The 27,999-nt window shown below is 38.1% G+C and overlaps 1 protein-coding gene across 4 annotated transcripts in view; it reads right to left on the bottom strand.

The window, feature by feature from the left end:
• Positions 1–15,301: 15,301 nt before the first annotated feature.
• LRIT3 (leucine rich repeat, Ig-like and transmembrane domains 3) overlaps positions 15,302–27,999 on the bottom strand; it is a 30,392-nt gene continuing 17,694 nt past the window's right edge. For 2 of the 4 annotated variants that reach the window (XM_027103506.1, XM_027103505.1), the window contains 2 exons: positions 22,652–22,957; positions 17,909–20,613 (listed from right to left, as the gene is read on the bottom strand). In XM_027103506.1, the coding sequence (XP_026959307.1) occupies positions 19,490–20,613; positions 22,652–22,957 (1,430 nt within the window). In that variant the 3' untranslated portion in view covers positions 17,909–19,489. Of the gene's footprint in view, positions 16,275–16,988; positions 17,757–17,908; positions 20,614–22,651; positions 22,958–27,999 lie in introns of those variants that run through there. The other 2 variants (XM_027103507.1, XR_003432247.1) reach the window with 2 other exon arrangements.

The following is a 27,999-nucleotide window of genomic DNA, read 5'->3' as shown; positions in this document are numbered from 1 at the left end:
TATCTCAGAGGGAGCTACTCCAAGTCTCCTACCAGATTCCTAAGTCATATGACCAGCCATACATCTTGTCAATACAGAGATAGTGCCCGGCACAGAGCAGGCACTCAGTATATCTTTGTCAAGTGAAGAAATAGATGACTAGCAGGTTAAAAGTAAAAAGAATAGGAAAACATCTTGCTCTGTGTGTCTTTTTTTGAAAGCCTCAAAAATCTACGCATAGGCAAATAGGTTCCAAAAACCCAATACTAGCAAAATCTTCCATGGGCCTGATAGTTTTGGCTTTCCCTCATGGAAGTCATTCCCAAAATATAGCATCAATCTAAGGTAAAAACCTGCCTGATCACTTGGAAAATTCTGAGGAACACTTAAGGGGAGCGGAGATGTATCACTTCTACCCTAGAAGGAAATGAGGCCAATGGGAAGGGGGAGCAATGCACCCATGTGAGAAGCCCTGTGACCCCGCGCAACCTCCCAGCTGCCCAGGGAGAAAAGCCAGCGTGTGGATCTCCACCTTAAATGCCACGATGAGAGAGAGAATCTAGCGTGTGGCATCTGAGTCCCATAGCCAGAGACACACCCTGTTTTCTATCACAGCTGTCCATGCTGTTCTTGGACGGTGACAAGGAGGAGGCTGACAGAGAGCAAAGTCGGAGGGCATAGGGGTGACTTTAGTGCCTGGATTCACTTATTATTTGAACAAGTTGATCTTTGGTAGAATTAATCCATTTAAAAGCGGAACTTCATTTGATGGCTCTGTTCCTATTTTTCCAGCATGCTGCACAGCTTGGAGCAATTCACACTTATTGACTCTGTACCTAACATTCACCTGGAAGTTACTGATAAAAACAATAAACAAATCAAGAGTCGGAGAGCACCGAGCTCACCAAAAGTCAATAATAAGCCTTTTACTTAGTTTCCTGTAAACATGCTATTTATTCTAAAATGAATAAAGGAAAACATTCAGCACCTAGCAATCTATTTCATGCTTTTTTAATGTTACTGAACACCCAGTTAATCGCATTCCAGAGAAGGGTGATATTTCTGGGGCACAGAAAGAATGGTATTCACAGCTATTTCCCCAATCACATTTACTACCTTGAGTCAAGAACATCCAGTTGATTGCTTAAGGGAATGTATCTCACCTGAAATCCCCTTGGGTTGCATGCATTTGTTTTATGCTGATTATGTTGAGTCAAATTCTATCGGACATTTAGTCCAGCAAGTCTTAACCAAATTCTGTTCTCCTAGTTTAATATCTGGCTTTGGGTAATTCACCTGCATGAAAGTGAGGAAACCTGGGTACCAATAGTGGCTCTGACCTTGGATAAAATGCTTATCCTTCTGGGTACTAGCTTCCTTCTCTGTAAATTAAGAGGGTTGTACCAGACGACTTCTAAGGTGTCTTTTGGCTCAAAGATAGTATGTGCTGTGATTGGCAGTGTAAGGGACTACCAGTTACTACCATTGTTCATCCACTGAAAGGAAGAAATCACAGCATTTCATAAGGATCATGGAGAGCCAACTCCAACATCCTCTGTTACCAAAATAAGGAAAATGAGGCCAATAGAAAAAAAAAAAGGTGTCCCAGCTAGATAGTGGTAGAACAGGCTGAGACCCAAATCTCTTGAGACGTTGTTGGGTACTTCTTCTATAAGACGCGGCCAAGCACAGTTCTTAAATCTCATACTGGAAGTGGAAGTCTGACATCAGCTAAGGAATGGAATCAAATTCCTCTTCTCTGTTCTCATTGCTCTTTGCTAATATCTCTTCCAGCATTTACCACGTTGCACTGTAATTAGTTGGGCGTGGGTGTGAACAACAGACACATACATATGCTCACCCCCAAAGGCACTTATGCACACTTTAGACTGCGAGCTCTTTGAGGACTTTGTCAACTCTGAAGAGTTTTACACATAGTGGGCACCCCATAAGTGTTTTCTGGATATCACTGCATGAAATGCTGCTAGAAGAATGTATGAGAGGCTGGGAGTACCAATATTTACCCCTCCTCTGCTCGATCTTCTACTCCCCGTCCAGATTTTGCTCCAGTAGCTCATAAACACAAACCCCTGACACCTACATGGAGATCACAGTGACAGCCTTATTATTGGAGGCTCAGTAAATCTCAGCATACATGATGTCCTGGTGAAGGTAGATGAGCAAACACCAGTTGCACTCAAGCCCAAAAGAGGCTTTACGCTTCCTCCCTTCTAGCCTTGGGAGACACCCAGACAAAGAACTGGATCCACAAAGAAACTGAGCTTGCAGAAGACCACAAGCTGCCTCAGCAGCCAGCCAGGCACCCACAGAGCAGACAAGGAGACCTGTCTTCTGTCCCAGCCTGGGTCTGAGCATCACATGAGACCAGACACCATGTAAGACATCTGGTCCCGACCAATCCACGAGGTGTGCTGGGCTGGGGGTTGGAGGTGCTCAGGTTTATAAGGCTGCTGTCTGGGTCCAGGACCAACTGATGCCTGACTTTCACCAGTCATGTTAGCAGCTCCTCTTCCTTTGAAGAAAAGGCTTGAAGAAGGGGGGAGAGAAAAAAAATACAAAGAAAACAACAACAACAACAACAAAAGAGCTCACCAAAATACCTCCTTGCACAAAAATATCAAGATGGAAAAGTAGATTCTCCCCCCTTGAGAAACCATTATTAAGAAGAAAAAGAATTTAAATCAAATAAAATGTTTAAAATAAAATCCTTTTTCAAAGAATGCTACTTAAATGGCTGTATTGGTTTTACAAAATGAAAGTTATTAAGAATATTTGGCTGATTTATATGAGCCTATTATGAATTTTTAATTAGTTTAAATACATATTATTTTTCCTTTATAGAAGTAATACATGATTATTGTAGAAAACTTGGAAAATAGAAAAAAACAGCAAGAGGGAAAAAATTAATTGCCCAAAGTCCCAACCATCATATAACCATACAACCATCTTATATAAGACAACAACTTATATAACAAATGCATTCTTTCTGAATATTTTTTTACAGAGTTGTAATCATATGATATAAATGTAAATTTTATTTAAAAAATAACGTATGTTTTCTGATGATAAAAGTAGTATGTATTCATTGTAAAAAAAATTACCTACAAATACAGAAAATAAAAATCACTCTAAAATCCACAAATAGCATATTACTTTATAAAAAGGAAAATGAAAAATGACCACATCTGTGACTTCCCTGGTGGCACAGTGGATAAGACTCCAAGCTCCCAATGCAGGGGGCCAGGGTTCGATCCCTGGCCAGGGAACTAGATCCTACATGCATGCCACAACTAAAGGCCCACCTGCCACAACTAAGGAGCCCACCTGCCATAACTAATGCCCAACCAACACCCAGCACAACCAAATAAATAAATAACTATTTTTTTAATGACCACATTTGTGCCAAAGTTTTGCTTTACAAAGCTCTCACAAATATCTCTGATTTTGAATCTGCAACGAAATCGTAGTAGAAAGTTATACTTCTAAGGTAAGCTTCTATAGTTACACTTCTAAGGTAAATTGATAATTTCTAAAGTAAATTCCCTCTCTTGTGGGAAATTATTCTGAAAACTTTTTAGCACATCACTTTTTCAGATTTCTAAAATCCATTGTCTACGTGATGTACCTAGAAGGAAATGAAGATTGTATCCAACCCAATGCCAAGTCCTAGTGATTCCTCTGGGCTGTAATCTAAACTGATTGTATAATCTGAACTGATTATAGCCCAGATACGTGAAGCCTTTAGAACTAAACTTTAGAGACATAACTTTACTTGAATCATGGCTAACCTTTTAGCAAATAATATCAGTTAGGCATCATTAAGAAGCTCTAACCGGGCTTCCGTGGTGGCGCAGTGGTTGAGAGTTCGCCTGCCGATTTAGGGGACGCGGGTTCGTGCCCCAGTCCGGGAAGATCCCACATCCCGCGAAGTGGCTGGGCCTGTGAGCCATGGCCGCTAAGACTGCGCGTCCGGAGCCTGGGCAACGCGAGAGGCCACAACAGCGAGAGGCCCGCGTACCGCAAAAAAAAAAAAAAAAAAAAAAGACGCTCTAACCTCAGCTGTGCATTGTGTAATCACCTGGGGAGCTTTTAAAATCCCAAATATGTAGGCCCAGACCAGGGAAATCAAAATCTCTGGGTTCCGGTATCAGTGCATTTAAAAGCAGGTGATTCCAATGTGCATTCAAGGTTGGGAACTCTGCTCTAGGGAAAAAGCATCACACGCCCCCCCCCCACCCAACCTCCAATAGCGCTTAGAATGTATAGAATGTCTTTCACCTCAATGGCAAAACATCTCTGGTACACTCGTCCCCCAGTGTAGATTAGAGATAGCCAGAAACAAAGTGTATTTTTTGTTTTCCAATTATATTCTTTTTTCCTAATTTTTATTATAAATATATTTCAAATATATATATAATCTGATTCTCTTATTGTAAAGTTTCAAGAAATATTCTTAAAATTTTCAAAACTAAGTTAATTTTAACTCACTGATAGTTTGTATCATATCTGCTCTCCACTTCACATCATACATACATTAAAATTGCATATAAGTTAAAAACTTCAAAGTAAAATACAACTGTAATAAGTGCAGGAGAACATTTGGAGAATATATATGCAATTTGGGGATGGGAGGGCCTTTTTAAGCAATATGTAAGTGTGAACATGACTGATTTAACTATACAACAAACCTCTCTATGAAAAACACCATAAATAAAGCTAAAATACATATAAAAAGCAAGGGAAGAATATTTGTGATATATGTAGCAGAGGTACAATTAATATCCTTAATATTTAAATATTCTTACAAATTAAAAAGGCAAAGACCACCAGTCCACATTAGAAAAATGTGAAAAGTCCAAAAATAAGCTATTCACAAAAGAAACATAAACAACCAAAATATAAAAGCAGATGTTCAATCTCAGCAAGGAAAAAATTAATTCAAATTGAAATAATAAAGAAATATTTGACCACTTACAGGACTGTAAGGAGACCTTGATTCTCTTGGTGGGAAAACAACTCCAAAATATCCTTTATCCAGATTCACCAGTTGTTAACATTTTGCTGCATGTGCATCATTAATCTCTTGCTCTCTCGAAATACATATTGAAGAATAGGTTGCATACATCATAATATATCACGCCCCTCCTCTCCTCAGTATTATTACATGTGCATATTTTATTAACCTTTCTAAGGATTTTGTTTACTGCCATTGAGTAAAGAGATAATAATCTAGCTCACACTTATTAAATATATTAGTGGATATCAAAATCATAAAACTATTCTCCAGAAGAATTTCCTTGATCATCATAACACATATTAAACACCTGGAAAATGGACTGATATAGTTGTTTCCTTCTCAGAGTTTGGCTCCTAAAACATGACCACAGTGAAGAAACTTGTAGCCATGCATCAAGAACTTTATTTGAATTCCAAGACAGTACCAGAAGGCCAGTTTATCCAGGAGTAGATTGTCACGCGCGCACATAAGCACAAACACACAGATGCACCCGCATGTTTAAAGAAGCCAAGAAGCTGGGATACACCCCTTGAGCAATGCTTTGAAAACTAAAACCCTAGGTGTCCAATTTTACAAATGTGCAAATTGCTAAAGTGAAATAAGATTCTGCTAAGGGTAAAATGGTATCAGGATTGGCAGGGGTGTGTGGGGAGGGAGGTGAAGGACTACTAAGGAAAGAGAATTTGATGAATGTTGAGTTTGTATTTCCCTGGGGTAAGGAAACTACTCCATTTGTCCAGAAGAAAGAGAATCAGCTGCTGTGTTTGGACCCTGGCTATAGATATGGTGTGTTTGGACATATGGCAAAGATCATGTTTAAACAAATACCAAAAATGCCTGCCCAAAGCAGTCATATTCTAATAATACACATGAACCGTTCGATTCTGTCTAGAGATGCATCTTAATTACATTAATATCAGAGACAATTTTCTTTTTAAAAAATATTTATTTATTTATTTTGGCTGCGCTGGGCCTTAGTTGTGGCACACAGGATCTTCATTGCGGTATGCAGGATCTTTTAGTTGCGGCATGAGGGCTTCTTAGTTGCGGCATACTTGAGGGCTCTAGTTCCCCATCCAGGGATCGAACCCAGGCCCCCAGCATTGGGAGCACGGAGGAGTCTCACCCACTGGACCACCATGAAGTCCCATCAGAGTCAATTTTCAATTTTCACTACTTCTCCTTAAATGTTAGTCTTTCCTTAAGAAGCTGAGGAACCTGATCTAATCACTTATGTTCATTGAAGTTCTGGTGTTTTTTCCAATGCAGGTTGGACATATGAAAAAGGATGATAATCATAAACTCTGTCAAGCTGAAAAAAATTGTTTCATAACAGATTTCTATCTGTAATTCAGAGGTGGGTCTTTAGTTGGGTTTCTATTTCCTACCTTCATTCTAATCTTTGATCTACTGGCCTATATTTTTTTTTTCTTTTTTTTACTTTGAAACAATGTCAAACTCACAAAAAGGTTGCAAATGAACTCCAAAATGTGCTTTATCCACATTCACCAGTTGCTGACATTTTGCCACATTTGCATTACCAATCTCTTGTTCTCCCCAAGTACATATTGAAGTTTGGGCTGCATGTATCATAATACATCACACCTCTTTACTCTTCAGTAGTATACATGCATCTTCTAAGAACACAAATATTGACTTTATTCTCTTATATAATCTCAGTACAGCTATTAAACTCAAAGAATTTAATATTATACTTTTACCTTATCAATCATCCTTATCCCAGTTTCATCAATTATCTCAATAATGTCCTTTATACTTTTTTTCTCTTCAGAGTCCAGGATCCAGTCCAGGATAACATATTCCATTTAGTTGTTATTTAGTCTTTGTTCTCATTTAATCTGGAACAATTCTTACTCTATCTTTAATGACATACTTTTAAAGAATACAGGCCAGTTATTTTTGAGAATGTTCCTCAGTTTGGGTTTATCTGCTGTTTTCTCATGATTAGATTCATTCTATTGTATCCCCAGCCAGAACACTAAGTAAGGGATATTGTGTCCTTCTCGGGAAATGACATATTGAGGCAGGTTATGTCTGTTGTCTCCCATCAGTGATGTTCAGTTTGCTATCCAGTCAAAGGATTGTTCTGCTCATCCACGGTACAGTAACCATTGTTTCCCATTGCAGCAGTGAGCAATCTGTGGGGAGACATTTAGAGACCATGCAAATATCCTGATCCTTCTCAAATTTTTTACCTGGATTTATCATTTATTGATAATTCTCACCCAAACCAATCTTTAATGATTACAAAATGGTGACTCTTGATTTATCAATCAGCTTTCTGCTATAAGGGCTTTCATTTCATATCTGTCTACCTGTCTGTCTACCTATCTATCTATATATCTATCTACCTACTTACTTACCTACCTACCATCTACTATGTATTATCAGTAATGACTCATGGATTTCTATTTTATTCAGTGAGTTATAAACTATTACTGTCTTTATTTATTTTTTGTTTAAATTTTCCCAGATTGAGCCAGAAGGAGAACCTTCAAGCTGGATTCATTGCCCTATCATTTTTTTGATAGGGCATTCATTGCCCTTCAAGCTGGATTCATTGCCCTATCATTTTTTTTTTTGAGCACTTCCTTATATTCTGGCACAAGAAAATGTTACCTTCCCTATCACAGTCTTGAAATCAGCTATTTCTCCAAGGAAACCTGGGTTCCTCTTAGTGTGGCATGGTATTTAGAAGGTAAGATTTGGGTGCTAGGTGTGCTCATTACTATTGGAGTGTAATTGCTTCTAGCTGTTCAAAAGGTAGAGCTAAGAAAGGAAAAACATATGTACATAGATAGATGATAAAGATAGACAGATGGACAGACAGACAGATATGAAATAGTTCATACCTTCAAATCCAAATTCCAATCCACCCTACAAAGTTTTTTCCTTGCCTTTCCCTATCCCATATTTGTATCTTCCTGCACAGTAAAAATCCTGGTTTCCAAGAATATCAATCCATTCACTCATTTATTTATTCCTACAACACATAAGAAATAATTTTAGAATTGCTACACCTATAATACTACAAAAAACAAATCTAGAAAAAAAAAAAGGGTTCAAGCTTCATTTGTGGGTTAATTTCTCCCCCTAGACTGACAGTATATAGTAAAGGACTGTATTCAAAAGATATTTGAGGAAAACTTCCACTTCTAGTAAGATAGGATAAACATACTTTTCTTTATTTCTTCTGTTCAGTACAACTAAAAACCCTGGACTTTATATATAAAACAAACATAAGAAGACTGAAAGGTGGAGAGAAGGCAGACCAGCCAGGGACCTCAACATCTGAGGAACGACGTGATGGTGAATTCCCTGGGTTTTCTTTTTGCTTCCTGTATCCCACACTTGGAACTGAAGGAGCTAGCAATCCAGAAATTTCAATAGGCATAGATAAACACAAAACAACAAAAGCCTGTTCTCTCTAGCCAAATCGTAGCCTAGCAAGATGGAAATCTTTTGGACGATAACTAACTGCTCTACTCTAACCAAATATCACAGAAAAACCTGGGTCCCAACCCCACCCCATGCCAGCAAAAGCCAACTGGGGATCCTAGACTTTCACCCTTGCTGGGCTGTAATGAGGTATCCCCACCCTTCCCCAATTACAACTGCATGTAAATCTACAATGATCTCAAAATAAAAATTTTAATTAAAAACAAGAACAAATTATTTGGATTACTTCTTCCTTCTCCCCTTCATTGTGGATAGGTTATAAATTAGAAATGGTTGGGATTTGTTTTTGCTTACATTTAGTTTTATTTTCCCATACTTGAGGATTTCATCTTAATTTTTGAATATGTAGGACATTAATATGCTTCCAAAAGAAAAAAAAAAACTATACAAAAAGTCATAGTCGGGCATCACTGGTGGCTCAGTGGTTGAGAATCCGCCGAGCAATGCAGGGGACACCGGTTCGAGCCCTTGTCCGGGAAGATCCCACGTGCCGCAGAGCAACTAAGCCCGTGAGCCACAACTACTGAGCCTGTGCTCTAGAGCCCACGAGCCACCACTACTAAGCCCGCGAGCCACAACTACTGAAGCCCATGCATCTACAGCCCATGCTCTGCAACAGAAGAAGCCACCGCGGTGAGAAGCCCGTGCACTGCAACAGAGTAGCCCCCGCTCACAGCAACTAAAAAGAAAGCCCACGCGCAGCAACGAAGATCCAATGCAGCCATAAATAAATAAATAAATTTATTTATTTATTTAAAAAAAAAAAAAGGCTTACTCAGAGAAGTGTCCTCTTTCCCCTATTTTCTCCACATTAATCTCCTCTTCCCTCTTGCCTTCCACCTCCACACCCCTTTAGGCAATCTACTTCACTGCTTTCTGGTTAAACCTTCCTATGTTTCCTTTTGCAAGAGTAAGCAGATATATGTATGTATGTTTTATTATTTCCCTTTCTTTCTAACTAGGTGTCTAGCTCCAGAAAAAAAAAAAGTTTACTGGCATTTTTATTGGGATTTTTTTTTTAATTGAAGTATAGTTGATTTACAACATTGTGTTAGTTTCAGGTATATAGCAAAGTGATTCAATTATACTTATTTATATTCTTTTCCATTATGGTTTACTATAGGATATTGAATATAATTCCCAGTGCTATACAGTAGGACCTTGTTGTTTATCTATTTTTTATATAGTAGTTTGTATCTGCTAATCTTTATTGGGATATTAAATTTATAAATTAACTTTGAGAGAAATTATATTTTGATGATGTTGGAACAATCTAATCAAGATTAAAGACTGTCTTTCTCTCTGTTTGAATTTAGTTTTATATTTTTCAGGAGTGATTTTTTTCCTTATATAGATTTTAAATATTTCACATTTCATTTATTTCTAAGTATTTTCGATTTCTTGCTATTGTAAACAGGGTTTTCTTTTCCAAAATATCTTCTAGTAGTTATTATTTGCTTATATGAAAGTTATTAAGTTTGGTGTATTAATTTTATTACCCTTGCCACCTTGCTGATTTCTTTTATTGAGTTGTTTTTATCACTAATTCTCCAGGTTTTCTAGCATTACTATTATGTCACCCTCAAACAGAGTTAGTTTTAATTATTTTTCTGTTCCAGTTTTTATACCTTTGTTTTCTCTTGTCTAATTGAGTTGGTTAATACCTCCCTTTTTTGGGTTTTTTTGCGCAGGTCTCTCACTGTTGTGACCTCTTCCGTTGCCGAGCGCAGGCTCCAGACGCGCAGGCTCAGCAGCCATGGCTCACAGGCCCAGCCGCTCCGCGGCATGTGGGATCTTCCCGGACCGGGGCACGAACCCGTGTTCCCTGCATCGGCAGACGGATTCTCAACCACTGCGCCACCAGGGAAGCCCGGTCATGATGTTTTCTTAATGTGGTATTGAAGTCTGTTAACTAAAATTTTATTTTGGATTTTTTGCATCAATATTCATAAATGATATTTATCTGGAATTTTCTCCGTTTTAAACTATATCATATTTAGAAATTAGTGTTATACTCCCTTTGTAAGAAGAATTTGGAAGTTTTCCTTCATTTTCTCTGGAGCAATTTAAGTAGCACTAAGACTATCTGGTCTCTTTTGCAGGATTCCGCTATATCATCTGAGCCTAATGACTTTTGCAGGATAGTTTCTTAATAACTTCCTTTAATTCTGTTATAACTGCACTGCTTATGTTTCTATCAACACTTGGGCCCATTGTGGTAAATTGTATTTTCCTATGCATTTCATCTAGGTTTTCTAATTTCTTCACACACATACAGTTATGCAAAGTAGTCCTTCATGGCTTTTTAAAATTTTCTGTGAGCAATAGTTATTTCTCTCTTGTCATTTCATGCTGTATATTTGTGCCTTTTCCCTTTTAAAAATTAGTTAGTGGTTCATCTTTTTGTTGACTAAAAAAACAGGATTTTGGGCTTCCCTGGTGGCGCAGTGGTTGAGCGTCCACCTGCCAATGCAGGGGACACGGGTTCGTGCCCCGGTCCGGGAAGAACCCACGTGCTGCAGAGCAGCTGGGCCCATGAGCCATGGCTGCTGAGCCTGCACGTCCGGAGCCTGTGCTCCGCAATGGGAGAGGCCACAACAGTGAGAGGCCCGAGTACCGCAAAAAAAAAAAAACAAAAAAAACCAGGATTTTGATTTAATCTCCTGTTTTACTATTTTCTGCCTCATTAATGTCTAATTCTACCTTCATTATTTACTTCCTTGAGACTTCTTTTTATGTACTTTCTTGTTCTTTTTCTAGGTTTATTTTTTTATTTAGATATTTAATTCACTTATTTTTCTTTCTATTCACTTTCATTTTTATGTACTTGCCACTATGAATTTTCTGCTGATCGCTACTTTAAAAGTATCTCATTGGGCTTCCCTGGTGGCGCAGTGGTTGAGAGTCCGCCTGCCGATGCAAGGGACACGGGTTCGGGCCCCGGTCCGGGAAGATCCCACATGCCGCGGAGCGGCTGGGTCCATGAGCCATGGCCGTTGAGCCTGCGCATCTGGAGCCTGTGCTCCACAACGGGAGAGGCTACAACAGTGAGAGGCCCACATACCGCAAAATAAATAAATAAATAAATAAATAAATAAAAATAAAATAAAAGTATCTCATTAATTTTTATCTACAGATTTTAAAATTATCACTATTTTTTCAGAAATTCTGAAATATATGCTTAGATTTTAGCTTTCACACAAGTGTTAACTAATGAAAGATCTTTTAAAAATTTCTTAGTGGGAGGTTCTACTTGGTGGATTGATGATGGCCACATTTTTTACATACTTCCACTGAGACGTGGGGTCTGTTTACCTTCCTCCTTGATTCTGGACTGGACTATTACTACTTAGATCAACAGAATATGTTGCTCTGGATGTATCTTATGAGAACTGTCAGTTACTGCTTTGGTCTCTTGAATCCCTGTACCACCACATAGGAGTCTGACGATTCAACTAGAGAGACCATGTGCAGAGCCTTGAAACTACAGAGAAGGGAAGGGAATGCAGTTAAACCCAGCCTTCCATGTCCCAGTTCCTGCCAAGGCACTGGATATGTGGGTAGAGAAGTCATCTTGGAAGTGTATCCTCCAACCAAGTCATCCCAGCTGACACCATAGAATCAGAAATAAACTACCCAGCAGAGCTCTTTCCAAATTCCTCACCCACAAAATCATGTGCAAAATATAATGTTTTAAACCACTACATTTCAAGCCACTAAGTTTACACCTCTTAGGAAAAAGAAAATAGCTTTTTATCTCTTATAGCCTCAAAATGCAGCATAAATGTATAGAAAACTTTTGGCTTGCCTTTTCTTTCCCTGAATTTTCTGAAAATGCACCTCTGCTGTACCTTGTTTTTTATGTGGCTTTTTAGAAGTCTGATGGCAGCCTGATTTCCTTAACCTTATAACTAATTTGATCTTTTTGCCTGGAGGCCCCGAGGATGTTTTTCTTTGTCTTTAAAGAGTAATAGTTTTAATCTTTCTGTATGTGGTGGCTTGCTTGTTTTTTTTTTTTTAATTTCCCTTGGTTTTTAAGAAAGGCATGCATTTTGTTTTTGTTTTAAAGGGTCTTTCAAAATGCCTTTAAATCTTTTTCTTCCTACTTAACATTTTACTATCTGGTCTATAATTCTTAAATGGTATCCTTTCACTCCCACATATTACTTATACAGCAGGCAATTATCTTTTCTACTCTATTCTTCTCTTCCTTCTCCTCTCATTTTTTAGTTGCATTCTTTCTACTCTGTCGGTATGTACAATGCTCACATACTATCCTTCCACCCATATACCCATTCTTGTCTCAGTCTTTGTTCTACAATTAAATGTATTAAATGATGAACATCAGTGCATTTGCCTTAATTTCCCCCTTCTTGCTTCTTTCCTTTCTCTTATTGCCGTATCTTTGAAGGGTACCACACTTTTCTGACTCCTTCTCCCCTAGAAGCAATGCTTTTCCAAAGCTTCCAATTCTGGTCCCACTCACTTTCAAGGCCCTTCCCTGTAGCTCATGCTATGAACTACCAAGTCCCAAACCTCAGGTCAGTATATTTGCACTAGTTTGTCTTTTATTTTCTGGGTGTGATTTTTGTCTCGGCTTCACATGTATTCTCAGCTCTCCTCTTTCTTTCTTAAGCCTTCCTTCTCTTACTCTCCATACCCCCAGGCTTGCAGCAATGGCAAGACATCTGTTGGAATTTGATGTTTATTTCTCTTACAAGCAATGTGAGGTTCATGGTATTCTCTATCTCCTACGAATGCTAAAAATGTGGTCATGTGTGGTTTTTTAAATTTTTTTGTTAAACTAATAGGTTCTTTGGGAAGGGACGAAGGCATGAAGATAATAGGATACAGGTGGCCACCATTATCCTCCAGACTTGCTATCTTGCTTTTTTGAGATGTTTTCTCTCAAAATTCTTCTGTACTCTTACCCTTCTTTCTTTGCTCCTAGGAACCACAGAGAATATGATAAGGAATTCAGCATCAATGGAAACCTATGTAACTACAATACTTCAAGAATTTAACTCCTTACTACTGTCACAATGTTAAACACTTGGGAAATTCCTTAAGATAAAAACAACTAGCACACTTAATAAATGGTGTATTAAAATAATGGCAATGATAAGAAAATTGCTACTTTTCTGTAAGGACTTAACTGTGTATATAAATTATATCAAAATAATACATAAAAAACATTGGGGTTTTTCTTCCCTGAATAGTTAAGGAATGAGTCATCAGTGTTATACCCTATAGCAAGGAGAAGAAAAATTATAATGACTCCCTCATTCAACCACTTAGTTGAAATTAATTGTATAAAAAGAGGACAACACAAACTTATCCAATAGTTTATAGCCTAATTTTTCCACTATTTAAACAAATCAAGACTCATATGTTTACATACAAAATCAATTTTATTATAATTAAACAAAAAGAGGCTACTTAATACAAATGTTAGCATTCTCTTTCCACTGAAACCAAAAGATACAATTTTATTAATTTTCATTTCTTTCTGCTATAGTCCAAATGATTGAACTTTTAGTCCACAATGTCCTTCACTGTGTCTTTGCATCATTCCTGACTTCTGGAATATCCATGAACATCCTGAGTGATATTATAATAACATGTCTTACTCCACTGTTTTCTAACTCTGGTTGTTGGCAAAAAAAGAAGTTGTTTGTTTTTAACGTGGAGCCATTCTCCTTCTTTGTAATTGCAGTATTGCTTCTGTATCCATTGCATAGAACAGTGTATCTCAAAGTCATTACATCACCTGCATCATTCCCCTGGGTTGAGTGTCAAATTGCGGTTTCCAAGGCCCCAGGCTGCTGAATTTGAATTTCTACCTGTAGAACCCAGTAGCCGCCATTTTAACAACCTAAGCAGCCGCTCCTAAGCATAGTCCTCCAGGGAAAGAGTTAGTGCCTTGTGCTGCACTAAGCTAGCCTGGTCTCCCCGCAGCCTGCTCCAGTCCTTAACCCTTTCTTGCATGATAAAATTTCCAGATGCTTGGTGATCTTAGGTACCTTCCTACGGATAGTCCATAGTTGTTATCAAGGTCCATAAGTATTTAAATTTGGCATCCGAAATTAAACCTGATCCTGTAGAAATGGTCTGTTAATGTAGAATACAGCAGAACTCTTACCTTCCTTGGTCTATTACTTATATTGAAGTAACTTAACACTAGCATTTTTAGCAATTACTGTACATAACTCTATTGGTTCATAGAATGATTGTAATCAACTAAAGTCACAGATTTTTTTTTACTTAAACGCCCATATTTATTCTAATCCAAACACAAAATTTTCATTTATCCCTGTTAGCTTTAATATGCCATCTTATTAAGATAATTTTCAAGATTTGATTCCTTCACCTATCATATAAATATGTTCACTGATGGTTTCATACTGCATGAAATAGTCTCTAATAGAAAGCCACAGGTCTCTGTCCTTTACCCTATTTTTTTTAATATAATTCATTTCTTATATGCAAATTCAAATATCCTCAAATATGTCCTTTACCCTATTCTATCTGGTTTTTATAATTGACTTGGGTGAAGATAAGGAGAGTATCTCTGGGGTACTCTGTACCAAGATGTTCAAAGGCACAGAAATGTCAATTTCCCCTAAAGAAATGAGAGAGGGAGAGTTTTGTTTTGTTTTGTTTTGTTTTTGTGGTACGCGGGCCTCTCACTGTTGTGGCCTCTCCCATTGCGGAGCACAGGCTCCGGACGCGCAGGCTCAGCGGCCATGGCTCATGGGCCCAGCCGCTCCGCGGCATGTGGGATCTTCCCAGACCGGGGCACGAACCTGTGTCCCCTGCATCGGCAGGCGGACTCTCAACCACTGCGCCACCAGGGAAGCCCGAGAGTTATTTTATATTTAAAAAAAATTATGCCATAGAATGCAAATTCACATGCTTTTTAATTAAGACAGAATAATTCATAGAAATATCTCTCTTCTGCCAGACACTTAGGACAATTGCCCTGGTCTCTCCAGACATACAGTTTTTTTTTATTTGTTTTGTTCTGTTTTGTTTCAGACATACAGTTTTACTTTTCCCTTCAATTAGGAATATTCCAAGGAAAAGTTTGAGAAGCACCAAAATAAGATACCCTGTTTACTTTCATGTCCTCTGCAGAGTCAAGAAGCCTATGTTCATCCAGTCACTTATAAAAATACTGAATTGAATAGGGTAAGGGCATTCTACTAGAGAATTTTTCATAATATATAAAGCCATTTCTAGACATTATTGAGAGGAGGCAACTTATATTACTCCAACAAGTCAAAACAAACACCAGTAACTAGCTGCTATTCGATTTTCAAGCAGTCCTTTATCTATCAACTTAGTAACCTAAAAATAAACCATTTTAGTTTATCAAACCTTTTCCTAGGCTGACATTTGTTGGCTCCTAATGACCATAACATTCATTTCTGCATGCTCAAAAACAAGCCTTTTAACAACCTACTGTCAAATCTGTAAACATGAATCAAGTTGTCTATAATTTCCAGAATCCACCCTAGTCCCCTCTTTAAAAATAAAGATGAAACTTACCCATCTGTGGTCTTGCAGTATTTCTCCTATTTGTCATGACTTTTCAAATACTTTTCAAAAACAGTCGCTCTGAGATTATGGCTGAAAATTCTGTTACCACCCTGGTACCTAATATATCTGGCCTCATTTTAAATACCTTGGAGTTAGTTCACTAATCCCTTATCTATCTTGGGCTGAAATTCCCACTTCTCATAATTTGTTCTCCATATTCAGCTTAAAAACCCATCTAGAAAAGGGAAGGAAAGAGGGAAAGAAAGGGATGGGAAAGAGAGAAGGAAAAATAGGAGTTAAATGATTCTGCTACTTCTCTGATATACCTTCTGCTATCATCTCTAAGCAGTAGACTTATTATTTCCTTGTTATTTTTGACTAAAAAAAAACAAGCCTTATAGTTCCTTCTGGTCAACTTTATCATTTTTTTTTTGGCCTTGATTTATTTGGGGACTTAATTTATGACACTTTTATAATAAATTTGCTAATTTCTATGCTCATCCTTGGCCACCCCTCCTTCTTTGTACCTTTTATATATATCATTTGAAATTTGAGATTATTAAATAGCCATTCAACTTTCCTAAGCTTTCTTCCATTTTATTAGAATTATTTCATAATTATTCAGCAGTTTGTGTGTGTGTGTGTGTGTGTGTGTGTTTAAATCTCTCTTTGTTAGCCATAATCCCTTTTTGAGACTCAAGTCCCTGGGTCAAAATTTTTTTTCTTTGAACTTTTTGCAAAAGTTTCCCAAGGCACCTGTCTGACTCTATTTAGGGTTTGCTTTTCTGGCCATTATAAACTATTTGCTTGGAGTTCTCAACATCATTTATGTCATAGCACATCACTGATGATAGCCTCACATGTGACACACCCTCACCATGTATCCTGAGTTTTACAACCTCAAATATATTTTGTCTGAAAGTAAAATATTGTAATCATATTTAATTACCACGTATATTGCTATCTATCATTTATGAGTGCTCTTCACAATGCATATGGTGACACTGATAAACAGGCTGTTGCTTATGTGGAATTCCATGCCACTTGCTATAACGTCAACCTTTCTCTCCCACTCAAGGAAGCATACTGTAAGAACATAAGAGCAATGATATCATCAGGATAACCTTGACTACGTTCAAACGTATGTATTTTTAGAAAGTAGATGATTTATAATTTAATTTATCTTACTATGAGTAACAAATTACTTGCAACTCACCTCGTGTGCCAAGTCCAAGTTGAGGATGACAAAGGTGCTTTCTCCTGCTGTTCCTATCCCCTTCACACCACCAATTACCTTTTCCTCACTAGGCAAAATTAAGTCCAGGCTTCACTTGACTTTAATTATGAGAGCAGTCAGTAATTTATCTCATTAGGATGGTCCAGGTCTCCTTTCTTGACAAATAACCTGCCTTCGTACAATTTGGATGTCTTGGCTCAGTAGTCTGTAACATTCTCCCACACTATTTCTAATGTGGTAGTATTTTGGCAGTCTGTTTATATGAGCCTTTTAAATATGGCAATGAAATTCCATGCTGTCTTGAGAGTAAAGAAATGCACATTTTTGTAATCATTAAATTTAAAATAAATTATCTAACATAAGTTGAAGTTAAACACAAAACTGTCATTAAAAGGTATTTTTCGGGCTTCCCTGGTAGCGCAGTGGTTGAGCGTCCGCCTGCCGATGCAGGGGACACGGGTTCGTGCCCCGGTCCAGGAGGGTCCCACGTGCCGCGGAGCGGCTGGGCCCATGAGCCATGGCCGCTGAGTCTGCGCGTCCGGAGCCTGTGCTCCGCAACGGGAGAGGCCACAACAGTGAGAGGCCCGCGTACCACAAAAAAATAATAAAAAAAATTTTTTTAAAAAGTATTTTTCAAACAAAAAATCCTAACAATGAATACTGAATTAAAAACTTGTTAGATCATTAGACAATGCACATAGTGATAAAAGCACCAAGGACAAAGAGGCTGGAAAGGAAAGGAAAGGAGACAAGAAGGGGAAGTTTGGGAGTTCTGAGCAGGCCATCCCTCCATGCTTGTCTTCTTCTAATATGCAGATTATGGCTAAACTAGAATTCTCTTTTTCTTTTAATTAAAATCCATTTGGAATGAGCAGTTTTTCATTCTCCAGCTGCTTGTGTTATAATTTCCACAATGTGGTACAAACAAATTAAAGCCAATTTGTTTCTTATATAAAATATAGAACTTGCTTCTCAGCATATTTCAGGACTCCTGACACACCTGTATAAATCTGTTCTACACTCCAAAATCTTCAATGTAAAGGGAATATAATCTTTAGTAAATATGGTGGAAAAAAACTTCTTTTAAAAAGCTAAATTTTATTTATGAAGCCCCTTTCCTATCTAATCACGTGACCCACTCCAATTCAATTTCCCTGATGTTTTTAACGTAGAGTTTGACTAAATAAATCCACTGAATTTGCTCTTTCAAAATCCTAAAACATCCTTTTGGGATCTAAAAGCCTTTCAAAGTTCTTCCCTCTATCCAGGTAATCAAAATATAACATGGCAAAAGACAAACACTTTAGCTGTGGTCCTTTGGCTACCTGAATATCTTCTGACAAAGCAGAAGGAAAAAAAAGAAGGGGAGGGAGGGAGAGAAGAAAAGAGGGAAGGGGAAAAGAAGAGTACATAACAAAATATTAAAGAGATTGTTCTAAAATGAGCACATTTTTTAAAAAGACCCCATACAGTCTGTTAGCAGGTGTATTAGAATGCAACAGTTACTATCTTCAAAATGGCCTTACTATTCCATGATCCTCTTTTTAAACTTATTTTTGCTAGTACCTATATTTCTAAGGAAAAATGTTTTCTTCCTTGCAATATAAATACCACTATACTGTGTTGCAATGCATAATGGTACCAAGAGCTAGAGCTCTCCCTGTCCTTGGGGTTGCATTTAACCTTAGTGAATGCAAACTTCTGTACTATTCCACTCTCACCTACAAGGCAATGGCAGCAAATGTGCACAGCAAATGCCATAAAGCACTATGAACAAGAGTGAACATCAAGGCTTAGCTCATTATACTACACTTTCTTTACTGCCCAAAAAACTATCTTTTTAAAATTCAGAGTTTACTTTTTATGACTATTTTCACATGAATTTATTTTTAAGAACTAAAACATTATCCTAAAATATATTATTAACTTACTTAGCCTACCTTGAAAATTATTTCTGTGGACATTTTCTCCACAACAAAAATCAAAATTATTTGTCTTTTCAGTTCAGAAGTCTCGTGACTTTTTTAAAGCACACTTAAAAGCACTCCATTTGTGATTTTCATGAAAGATATGAAAGTGTCCAAAAGTCATCCAAACAGAGGGGCAACTATATACCCTTAGATCCTTAATTTTGTGAAAGAAATTTTGTGGAGCTCACATTTGCCTGAGCTGTAAAACCTTAGCAATAATACTCTGCTCTAGAACCCTCGCTTTTAAAAGTCATGAGATTCCACACTTGACTTAGAGCAAAGCAGCAATTTTTCTGAATCGTCTCTGGGCCTTCGCGTCCAAAGTTCCCCTACACTTTGAGACCTGGGGGACAGCGTTTCAAATTGGATATAAGTCTCTTTCGCCAAATCATCTTCCCAGAGGGAGTCTGACTTACACTGAAGTTTGCAAACTTTGTACAACAGGAAAAAAATCAATGGCAAGACAACAACACAGGCAGCACCACTCACCACCATAAGGAAAGACCCTTGAGAATCACCTTCTTCTTCAACTCTGTCAGTAGAAAAGGTGATACATTGGTCTTTCTGGGGAGGCATTCCTTTTGGACAGACACATGCTATATATTGCCAACCAGGCAACAAGCCACTTATGGTGACTTGGTTCTTGCTGGAGTCTGCATTAAGCAGTAGCAGGTCCTTCTCACCATACTTGGAATACAACACAGTCACTTCCAAATTCTGCGTGGTGTTAATGGTGTTCCACATCAAGATCACGCTTTCTTCAGTTTCGCTGACTACCTGGAGATTTTCTATTGTGGCATTCGTTTCCATCGGCAGGGCTTGATCCAACAATGCCAACTCTTCTCTTTTACTTGCACTAGCTGGGGGAAGCTTACCGCTACCCATCTCCACCTTGACATTTCTTTTCCCATCTGGGTGGAGTGACTGACGGCTGGCCATGGTAGTGCTTGTAGATATTCTAGTGCTTGGAGTTGTGGCTGAAGAAACAACGGAGGAGAAGAAAGGAGATAAGGAGAAGGAAGCAGTGGAGGGAGGCGATGAAGTAGAAGTAGGAAGAAAAGTGGAAGAAGCTGGGAAGGAAGAAGAGGAGGAATAAGGCCAGGGAGACGATGATGAACCAGGTAGAGTTGCAGATGTTCTAGATCCCAGCTGGACCTCTTGCTCAGGGTGATCCCCAGTTCTTCTTTCAGAAGTTTCTGATGATACGGTGGTCATGACAACACCAACCACTGTCACAGTAACCACAGCTTCTGACATCCCAGCCAAATTTTTGGCCTTACATTTGTAATCCCCAGCATCCATGTAAGAAATGCCTGTCAAGCTTATTATGGACCATCTGACTCCCTCCCCTGGAGATTCCTGAATTACTGGAAGAAAGAAAAATGCATAATCTGTGAGATAAAAGGAAGAAAAGATTCACACAACATGCCAACTCAAAAGGCAACAATTTCTGGTTCTACACGCATACCTCTCACATAAACCAAGAGGGAAATGGCACGCTGCAAGTCTCTGATTGCAGATGATGGTTCTGTAAATGGTTTATATGGAAGTGTAGGACATTCTGGGTGCCATGAAGTTTCTATGGGAAATAGTATTTTTTGGGGGGGGGGAATAGTATTTTAAAAAGACATGGGGCTGAGAATTAAGAAACTTTGGCCTTAGTAAACTTTTGTTTACTAAGTAGTATGTGATTCTAGACAAGCCAATTAGTGTCTTTAGGCCTCTGTTTACACATTTTTAAAATAAGGGGATAAGACAAAGTGATTTCAAATATCCCTTCCAATTTTAACCCACTGTGATTCTGTAAAATGTTTATCACAAGACCTTACTTAAATATTTCTCAAAATACTTTTTCATTGTAATAAAGTGTTAACTATCCACATAGTCAGAAGGCATAGTGGACCATTTTCTGGCATGGAGGAGTCATAATTTCTATTCTTATCTTTCACAGTATATTTAATTTAGATAAACAAGTAAACAATGAGGTTTTTATTTATGGAATAATACATAGTGTTTGCAAAATTGGAATTTTAATTTCCTAAACACTAAAATCTGAACATATTTCCTTTCTGTCTTGATTTCTGAAGCTTTCTGAAGAATAATAATATGCACAGAGTGGTATTTCAGTAGCTCCAAATTTAACTCACTGCCTTGAACTGTGGGCTTAGGCCTTGACTTTTGTTTTTAATTCTATCAGGTTTCATTATTTCAGCCTCAATTTAAATTTAATTTGGAAGAATTTAAAAAATATATCCCGTTACTCATCAGAATATCACTATTGAAACTAAGGCCAAAGCATTGATTTGGTCATAGCAGGATCTAAAAACCTGTGTAATCAATATTTTTAAAAATTACACTTTTTCATTGCAGCTTTATTTACAATAGCCCGGAGATGGAAACAACCTAAGTGCCCGTCATCGGATGAATGGATAAAGAAGATGTGGCACATATATACAATGGAATATTACTCAGCCATAAAAAGAAACGAAATTGAGCTATTTGTAATGAGGTGGATAGACCTAGAGTCTGTCATACAGAGTGAAGTAAGTCAGAAAGAAAAAGACAAATACCGTATGCTAACACATATATATGGAATTTAAGAAAAAAATGTCATGAAGAACCTAGGGGTAAAGCAGGAATAAAGATGCAGACCTCTTAGAGAATGGACTTGAGGTTATGGGGAGGGGGAAGGGTGAGCTGTGACAGGGCGAGAGAGAGTCATGGGCATATACACACTAACAAATGCAGTAAGGTAGATAGCTAGTGGGAAGCAGCCGCATGGCACAGGGATATTGGCTCGGTGCTTTGTGACAGCCTGGAGGGGTGGGATGGGGAGGGTGGGAGGGAGGGAGACGCAACAGGGAAGACATATGGGAACATATGTTTATGTATGACTGATTCACTTTGTTATAAAGCAGAAACTAACACACCATTGTAAAGCAATTATACCCCAATAAAGATGTTAAAAAAAAAAAAAAAATTACACTTTTTGCCTCATAATAAAGTTCCTATGTAATTTATTATTTGAATAATCATTCGAAAATAAGAAACTTGTTTGAAATTCCCTTAAGGAAATTGTAATTGTTATACATTTTAAAGTGAGCAGTATCCAAGATGATGGAGGAAAGATAAAGACAAAGGCCTTATCTGCAACCATCCATCCACTGAGTCATGTTGTTTTCCATCTAAGAAAGAAATCAGATTGTCTAATTTCATCTACATAGTTAATCAGACAAACTGAGGAAAATATTAATCAATAAAGTATACTTTTCAAATTTCTTCCATTCAACAATCTTAGCATATTTTATTAGAAATAACCAGCCAATCTCAAATCATACAAAAACATAAGATTAAGTTCAGTCATTTGTAAACTCCTTGTTTCAAAGGCCTAAATTAAGAAGATACCTGTATAATTAACTGGCGAGCTGTCTGGTCTGGTCCAGGTGAGCTGCGGGGTAGGGTAGCCAGTGGTATCACACCGCAGCAGAACATTACTGCCCAGAGCAGATGTGATCTGGGTGGCCGAGGTCATCACTGATGGCTTCAGACACTGCTCCAGCTCAGCCCGCTGAAACGAAATCCCTGTGAGGCGTTCCGGTTCACTACAAACCATCAGTGGGTCGAGAAGTACTACCACAGGGTCAGCAACTTTTGACAATGCCATTATTTTGGAAATGTGACAGTCACAGAACCATGGGTTGTCCTGCAGGCCTAGACCAGAAGGGAGGAAAAGGTTGAGAAAGGTTTTCCTGATGACTTCTGTTTACATCACAGCCTCGTGGGATGGCATTTCTACACTGTGGCCCTAAAAACATAAGTGCTTTGAAGGATCAGAGTCACCTCTCTGTCAGTTTTGCTCTGCACTCCAGCCACCTAAATCAATATATCTTGTCAGTTCAGATCATTAATGATTATAGCTAACAGTTACGGAACATTTACTCTGTACTAGGCTCTGTTCTAAGCACTTAACCTGTATTAACTGATTTAATCCCAACAATTCTATGAAAAGAATATTATTTCCCCATTGTAAAGATGAAGAAGCCGAGACACAGAGAAACCAAATAACTTGACCGAAGTCATTTAGCTAAGCAATGTCAGAGTCGAGATTTGAATCCAAGTACCAAAGAATGACATAAATACAGTGATAGATTTCTAGGGTGCCATGAAAGTGTGTGTGTGTATATATATATATATTAATTTTTTTTTTTTTTTTTTTTTTGCGGTACTTGGGCCTCTCACTGTTGTGGCCTCTCCCATTGCGGAGCACAGGTTCCGGACGCGCAGGCTCAGCAGCCATGGCTCACGGGCCCAGCCACTCCGCGGCACGTGGGATCCTCCCGGACCGGGGCACGAACCCATGTCCCCTGCATCAGCAGGCGGACTCTCAACCATTGCACCACCAGGGAAACCCGAAAGTATTTATATTATTATAAGTATTATTATAGGGTGCTGTGAGGCACCTAACTCAGCCTGCAATATGTCATGATTTTGTGTGATTTTAAGGCATACTGAGGTAGTACAAGTTGTTGTAGCAAAAGTATAGAGTGAGATGTAGGCAATGTTAGGAGACAAGATTGGAAAAACTGGTAGAACATGGCTTGGCATGAGTGTTACATGTGGTGGCCACGGAGGTGCACTGCTCAAATCCCCTTTCAAGAGAGGGTCAGCAGCAGGGAATACAGTTAGCTGACAGCCTCCAGTTGCAAATGCCTTCAGGATCTGCCTCAGCTTTCAGAACTGTTAGCCGAAGTGTTGTGTCCTTCAAAGAGGCTATCAGTGAAAGCTTAAAGAAAAGTGAGAAAAATGTTATTGGAAACTAGAGGAAAAGGCACCATTGTTATGGAGTAGCAGAAGGTTTAGCAACACTATCACCTGCGGTTAACGTGGGAAGTAGAAAACGTACTCAATGAAATGAATGTTCTGACTAAGGATATTTCTACACAGTGTTGAAACTGCTGCTTGGTGTCTTCTTGCTGCTCATAGTAAAATGTAAAGGAGAGACAACAGCTAAAGGAAGAACTGTTAAATGTAAAGAACTAAAACTTGCTAAGCTCAATTATAAAACTGTTTCTTATACCCAGCCTCTCCAAAATTCTCAGATTAAGAAAGGGCTTCAGAATAAAAGTCAAATCCATGTGGGTGGTTCTATACAATTAGTTGCTAAGATCTCAGAAGAATCTAAGATGGTGCTTCAGAGCATTCAGTCAGACAAGAATCTCCCTAAGGATCTTAAGGGTGATGTCCCATACCAGCCTTACATAAAAAGCCCAAGGCTGGAAAAGATTCATCTCAAAAAGATTTCTCGTTGTGCAGTGAATTATATATTGATTTGTAAGGAGAAAAGACAGAACAGCAAGTTTAAAAAAATCTAACCCTGGTGGAAGATTTAACTGTCCATTCATAAATTCTAGATTTTTGTTTATGCCTATTTTTATTATAACAGCACTATGTGAGTGGTTCATATTTCTCTGCCAGTATTGGTAAAGTTTGCTGTTTTTATTATCTTCCATATTAGAAACTTCTTTTCTTTCATGGGTGAATTACTTTGACCTTCCTCCTCTTACACTTAGTTCTGTGAATCTATGAGCAGTTCTCTAATACTGACTTAAATTCTACTCAACCTGCCAACAAACATCAAATTCACTCTGTCATATAATAATTAATATGTGTAGGGACTTTCCTCGTGGTGCAGTGGTTAAGACTCTGCCTGCCAATGCAGGGGATACGGGTTTGAGCCCTGGTCTGGGAAGATTCCACATGCCGCAGAGCAACTAAGCCTGTGTGCCACAACTACTGAGCCCATGTGCCGCAACTACTGAAGCCCGCGTACTCTAGGGCCCATGTTCTGCAATAAGAGAAGCCACCGCAATAAGAAGCCCACACACAACAAAGAGTAGCCCCCGCTCGCCACAACTAGAGAAAGCCCGCACACAGCAATGAAGACCCAACACAGCCAAAAAATAAATTAATTAAAAAAAATTTTTAATTGCTTAAAACAAAAATAAATAACATGTGTAGAACGCTTCATACTTTCAAAACACTTTGAGTTGGTATGTCAGATTTTTTCTTTATAAAATAATAACAAAAACAGACTTACAGATATAGAGAACAGACTTGTGGTTGCCAAGGGGTAGAGGAGGTGCGGGGGAACGACTGGGAGTTTGGGATTAGCAGATGTAAAAAATTACATATAGGATGGATAAATAAGAAGGTCCTATTGTATAGCACAGGGAACTATATTTAATATCCTGTGATAAACCATATGAAAAAGAATATATATATGTATAACTGAATCACTTTGCTGTACAGCAGAAATTAGACACAACATTGTAAATCAACTATACTTCAATAAAATTTAAAAAAATAAAATAAAATAATAACAGCACAAGATGACAGTTATTGGTTGCTTCCTATGTGGCAAATACTGCACTTATCAAGAATTGTAAAGGGTCGACACTTTACCCTACTTTAGGGTGACCAACTCACCCCAGTTTGCCACTGTTTTATGGATATTGGTAGAAGATACAAGACTCCTAGTCAAAGATGAAGAATAATTTCTTAATCACAGATCTGGAAGGAGACATTATCTTTATTATATTGGGTAGTAAGCATATCTACCCTTTGCTCTGGAGGGAGACATATCTCTGCTTTCCAAAGTGGTAGCTCTTGAAAAGGCAGTTCAGAACAAAAGGCAGTCGCAGTGTCTACCTCTGTTCACAAGAGAAACGTGAGAGACCATGGAAAAGAGAGAGACCATGCTAAAGCGTTTGTCTATCTCAATCCTCACAATAGCATGAGGTGGATAATATTAGTATCATCCTCATTTTAAAGATGAGAAAATGCTCAGGGAAGTAAAGGAATCTGCCCAAGGTCACACAACTGGATGCAGTCAGGATATGAATCTTGATATCCTGATCTTAAAGCTCTCATTCTCAACAACTGTGTATATGTTTTATACTGACCTTGGGAAGCTCATATCATTCTTCCAATTTCATACCAGACATTAAGGCACAAAGAAAGTACTGCCTTGACTTTGTAAGTAGCTGAGAGTCCTAAGTCCCATGTGTTTGAGCCTCCTAGTCTAATACTTCTTCCACCATAACTCATCTCTTTGTCACCTAAAAACATCTAGAGCATGGGTGGCAGCTGTAAGTGCTGTCATCTACAAATAACAAGTGTTAAAGTAGTGATGTCTGGAGCATAAATGTCTATAAAGGGAAAGATCAAGAGCTATAAAGTTAACATTTTCATTTATGCTTTGAAACTATTATAAAAATGTGTTAATGGTGAAACAAAATTCTTTAAAAAACAAATCCAATTGGTTATATCTAAAAGTTATGTAAACCAGGAGTAAATATTTTAAAATCCCTCAAAAATAAAATATTTATTCAAGTTATGAAATATCTAAGGTCAAGGGTACAACTTTTAAAGCCTGAATAATAATAGTAATATGAGGGCTGAACACATTCAAGTGTTTTTTCTTCTGGGGACAAAGTACAAGAACTCTCTGAAGTTAAACTATTACTTGTACTGCATTCCTTCAAGGCAAAGCACCAACCACAATCAGCAATTTGCATTAAGTAATTTATTTTATATAACTATTCTTGGATGGGGCAAAAGAACTTTGCTTTGTCCCTTTTCTAAAAGGGTAAAGTTTTTCATGCATCACAGTAGTTGGATGTGCTATTCTTTATGAAAAGTCAGCGATAAATTCTAGTACAAAAGTTATTCTGCAGACTATAAGTTCTTGAAGGCAAAATCCATGCCTCAGTCAGTTTTGTGGAGGCAGTTATGCTTAACAATTCAAAAGGGAAAGTAAAGTCTTTTCAACAAATGGTGCTAGAACTACTGGACATCTGCTTGGGAACAAATAAACCTCAACTTCTACCTCACACTATACTCGAAAACTATTTTGAGCTTACAGTCATAAGTATAAAAGCTAAGAATATAAAGGTAAAAACTGAATATAAAAGTTAAAACTATAAAGAAAGAATATCTCTGTGACCTGTAGGTAAGTAAATATTTCTTAGATGGGACACAGAAATCACTAACTATAAAAGGAAAAACTGATAAATCGGATGTCATCAAAATTTTAAACTTTCTGAAGGGCAGAGTCAAGATGGCGGTGTGGGAAGACACTGAGTTAGTATCTCCCCACAACTAGGGCACCTGCCAGCGCTGGTGGGGGACCCTGATGTCCAAGGAAACGGGAGGAACCCCCAAGTGCACCGCTGGGGGTTGGGCCAAATCTCCTGCGGTGGGAGGAGTCTGAATCACTGGACCAACAGAGAACCTCAGATCTGAGGGAATATTCACTGAAGTGAGGTCTCATAGAGGTCTTCATCTCAGCACCAAGACCCAGCTCTACACAACAGCCTACAAACTCCAGTGTTGGAAGCCTCAGGCCAAACAACTAGTAAGACAGGAACACAAACACACTCATAAACAAACAAAAAAATGAGATGGCAAAAAAATATGACACAGGTGAAGGAGCAAGGTAAAAACCTACAAGACCAAATAAATGAAGAGGAAATAGACAATATACCTGAAAAAGAATTCAGAGTAATGATAGTAAAGATGATCCAGAATCTCAGAAATAGAATGGAGGCATGGATTGAGAAAATACAAGAAATGTTTAACAAAGTTCTAGAAGAACTAAAGAATAAACAAACAGAGATGAACAACACAATAACTGAAATGAAAAATACACTAGGTTGAATCAATAACAGAATAGCTGAGGCAGAAGAATGAAT

This window comes from Aethalodelphis obliquidens, unplaced genomic scaffold (genome assembly GCF_003676395.1).
Source record: "Aethalodelphis obliquidens isolate GAN/ISIS:26980383/991018 unplaced genomic scaffold, ASM367639v1 scaffold6, whole genome shotgun sequence".
Taxonomy (NCBI): Eukaryota; Metazoa; Chordata; class Mammalia; order Artiodactyla; family Delphinidae; genus Aethalodelphis; species Aethalodelphis obliquidens.
The sequence above is the reverse complement of the archived record's forward strand: the minus strand, read 5'-3'. Positions and strand labels throughout refer to the sequence as shown.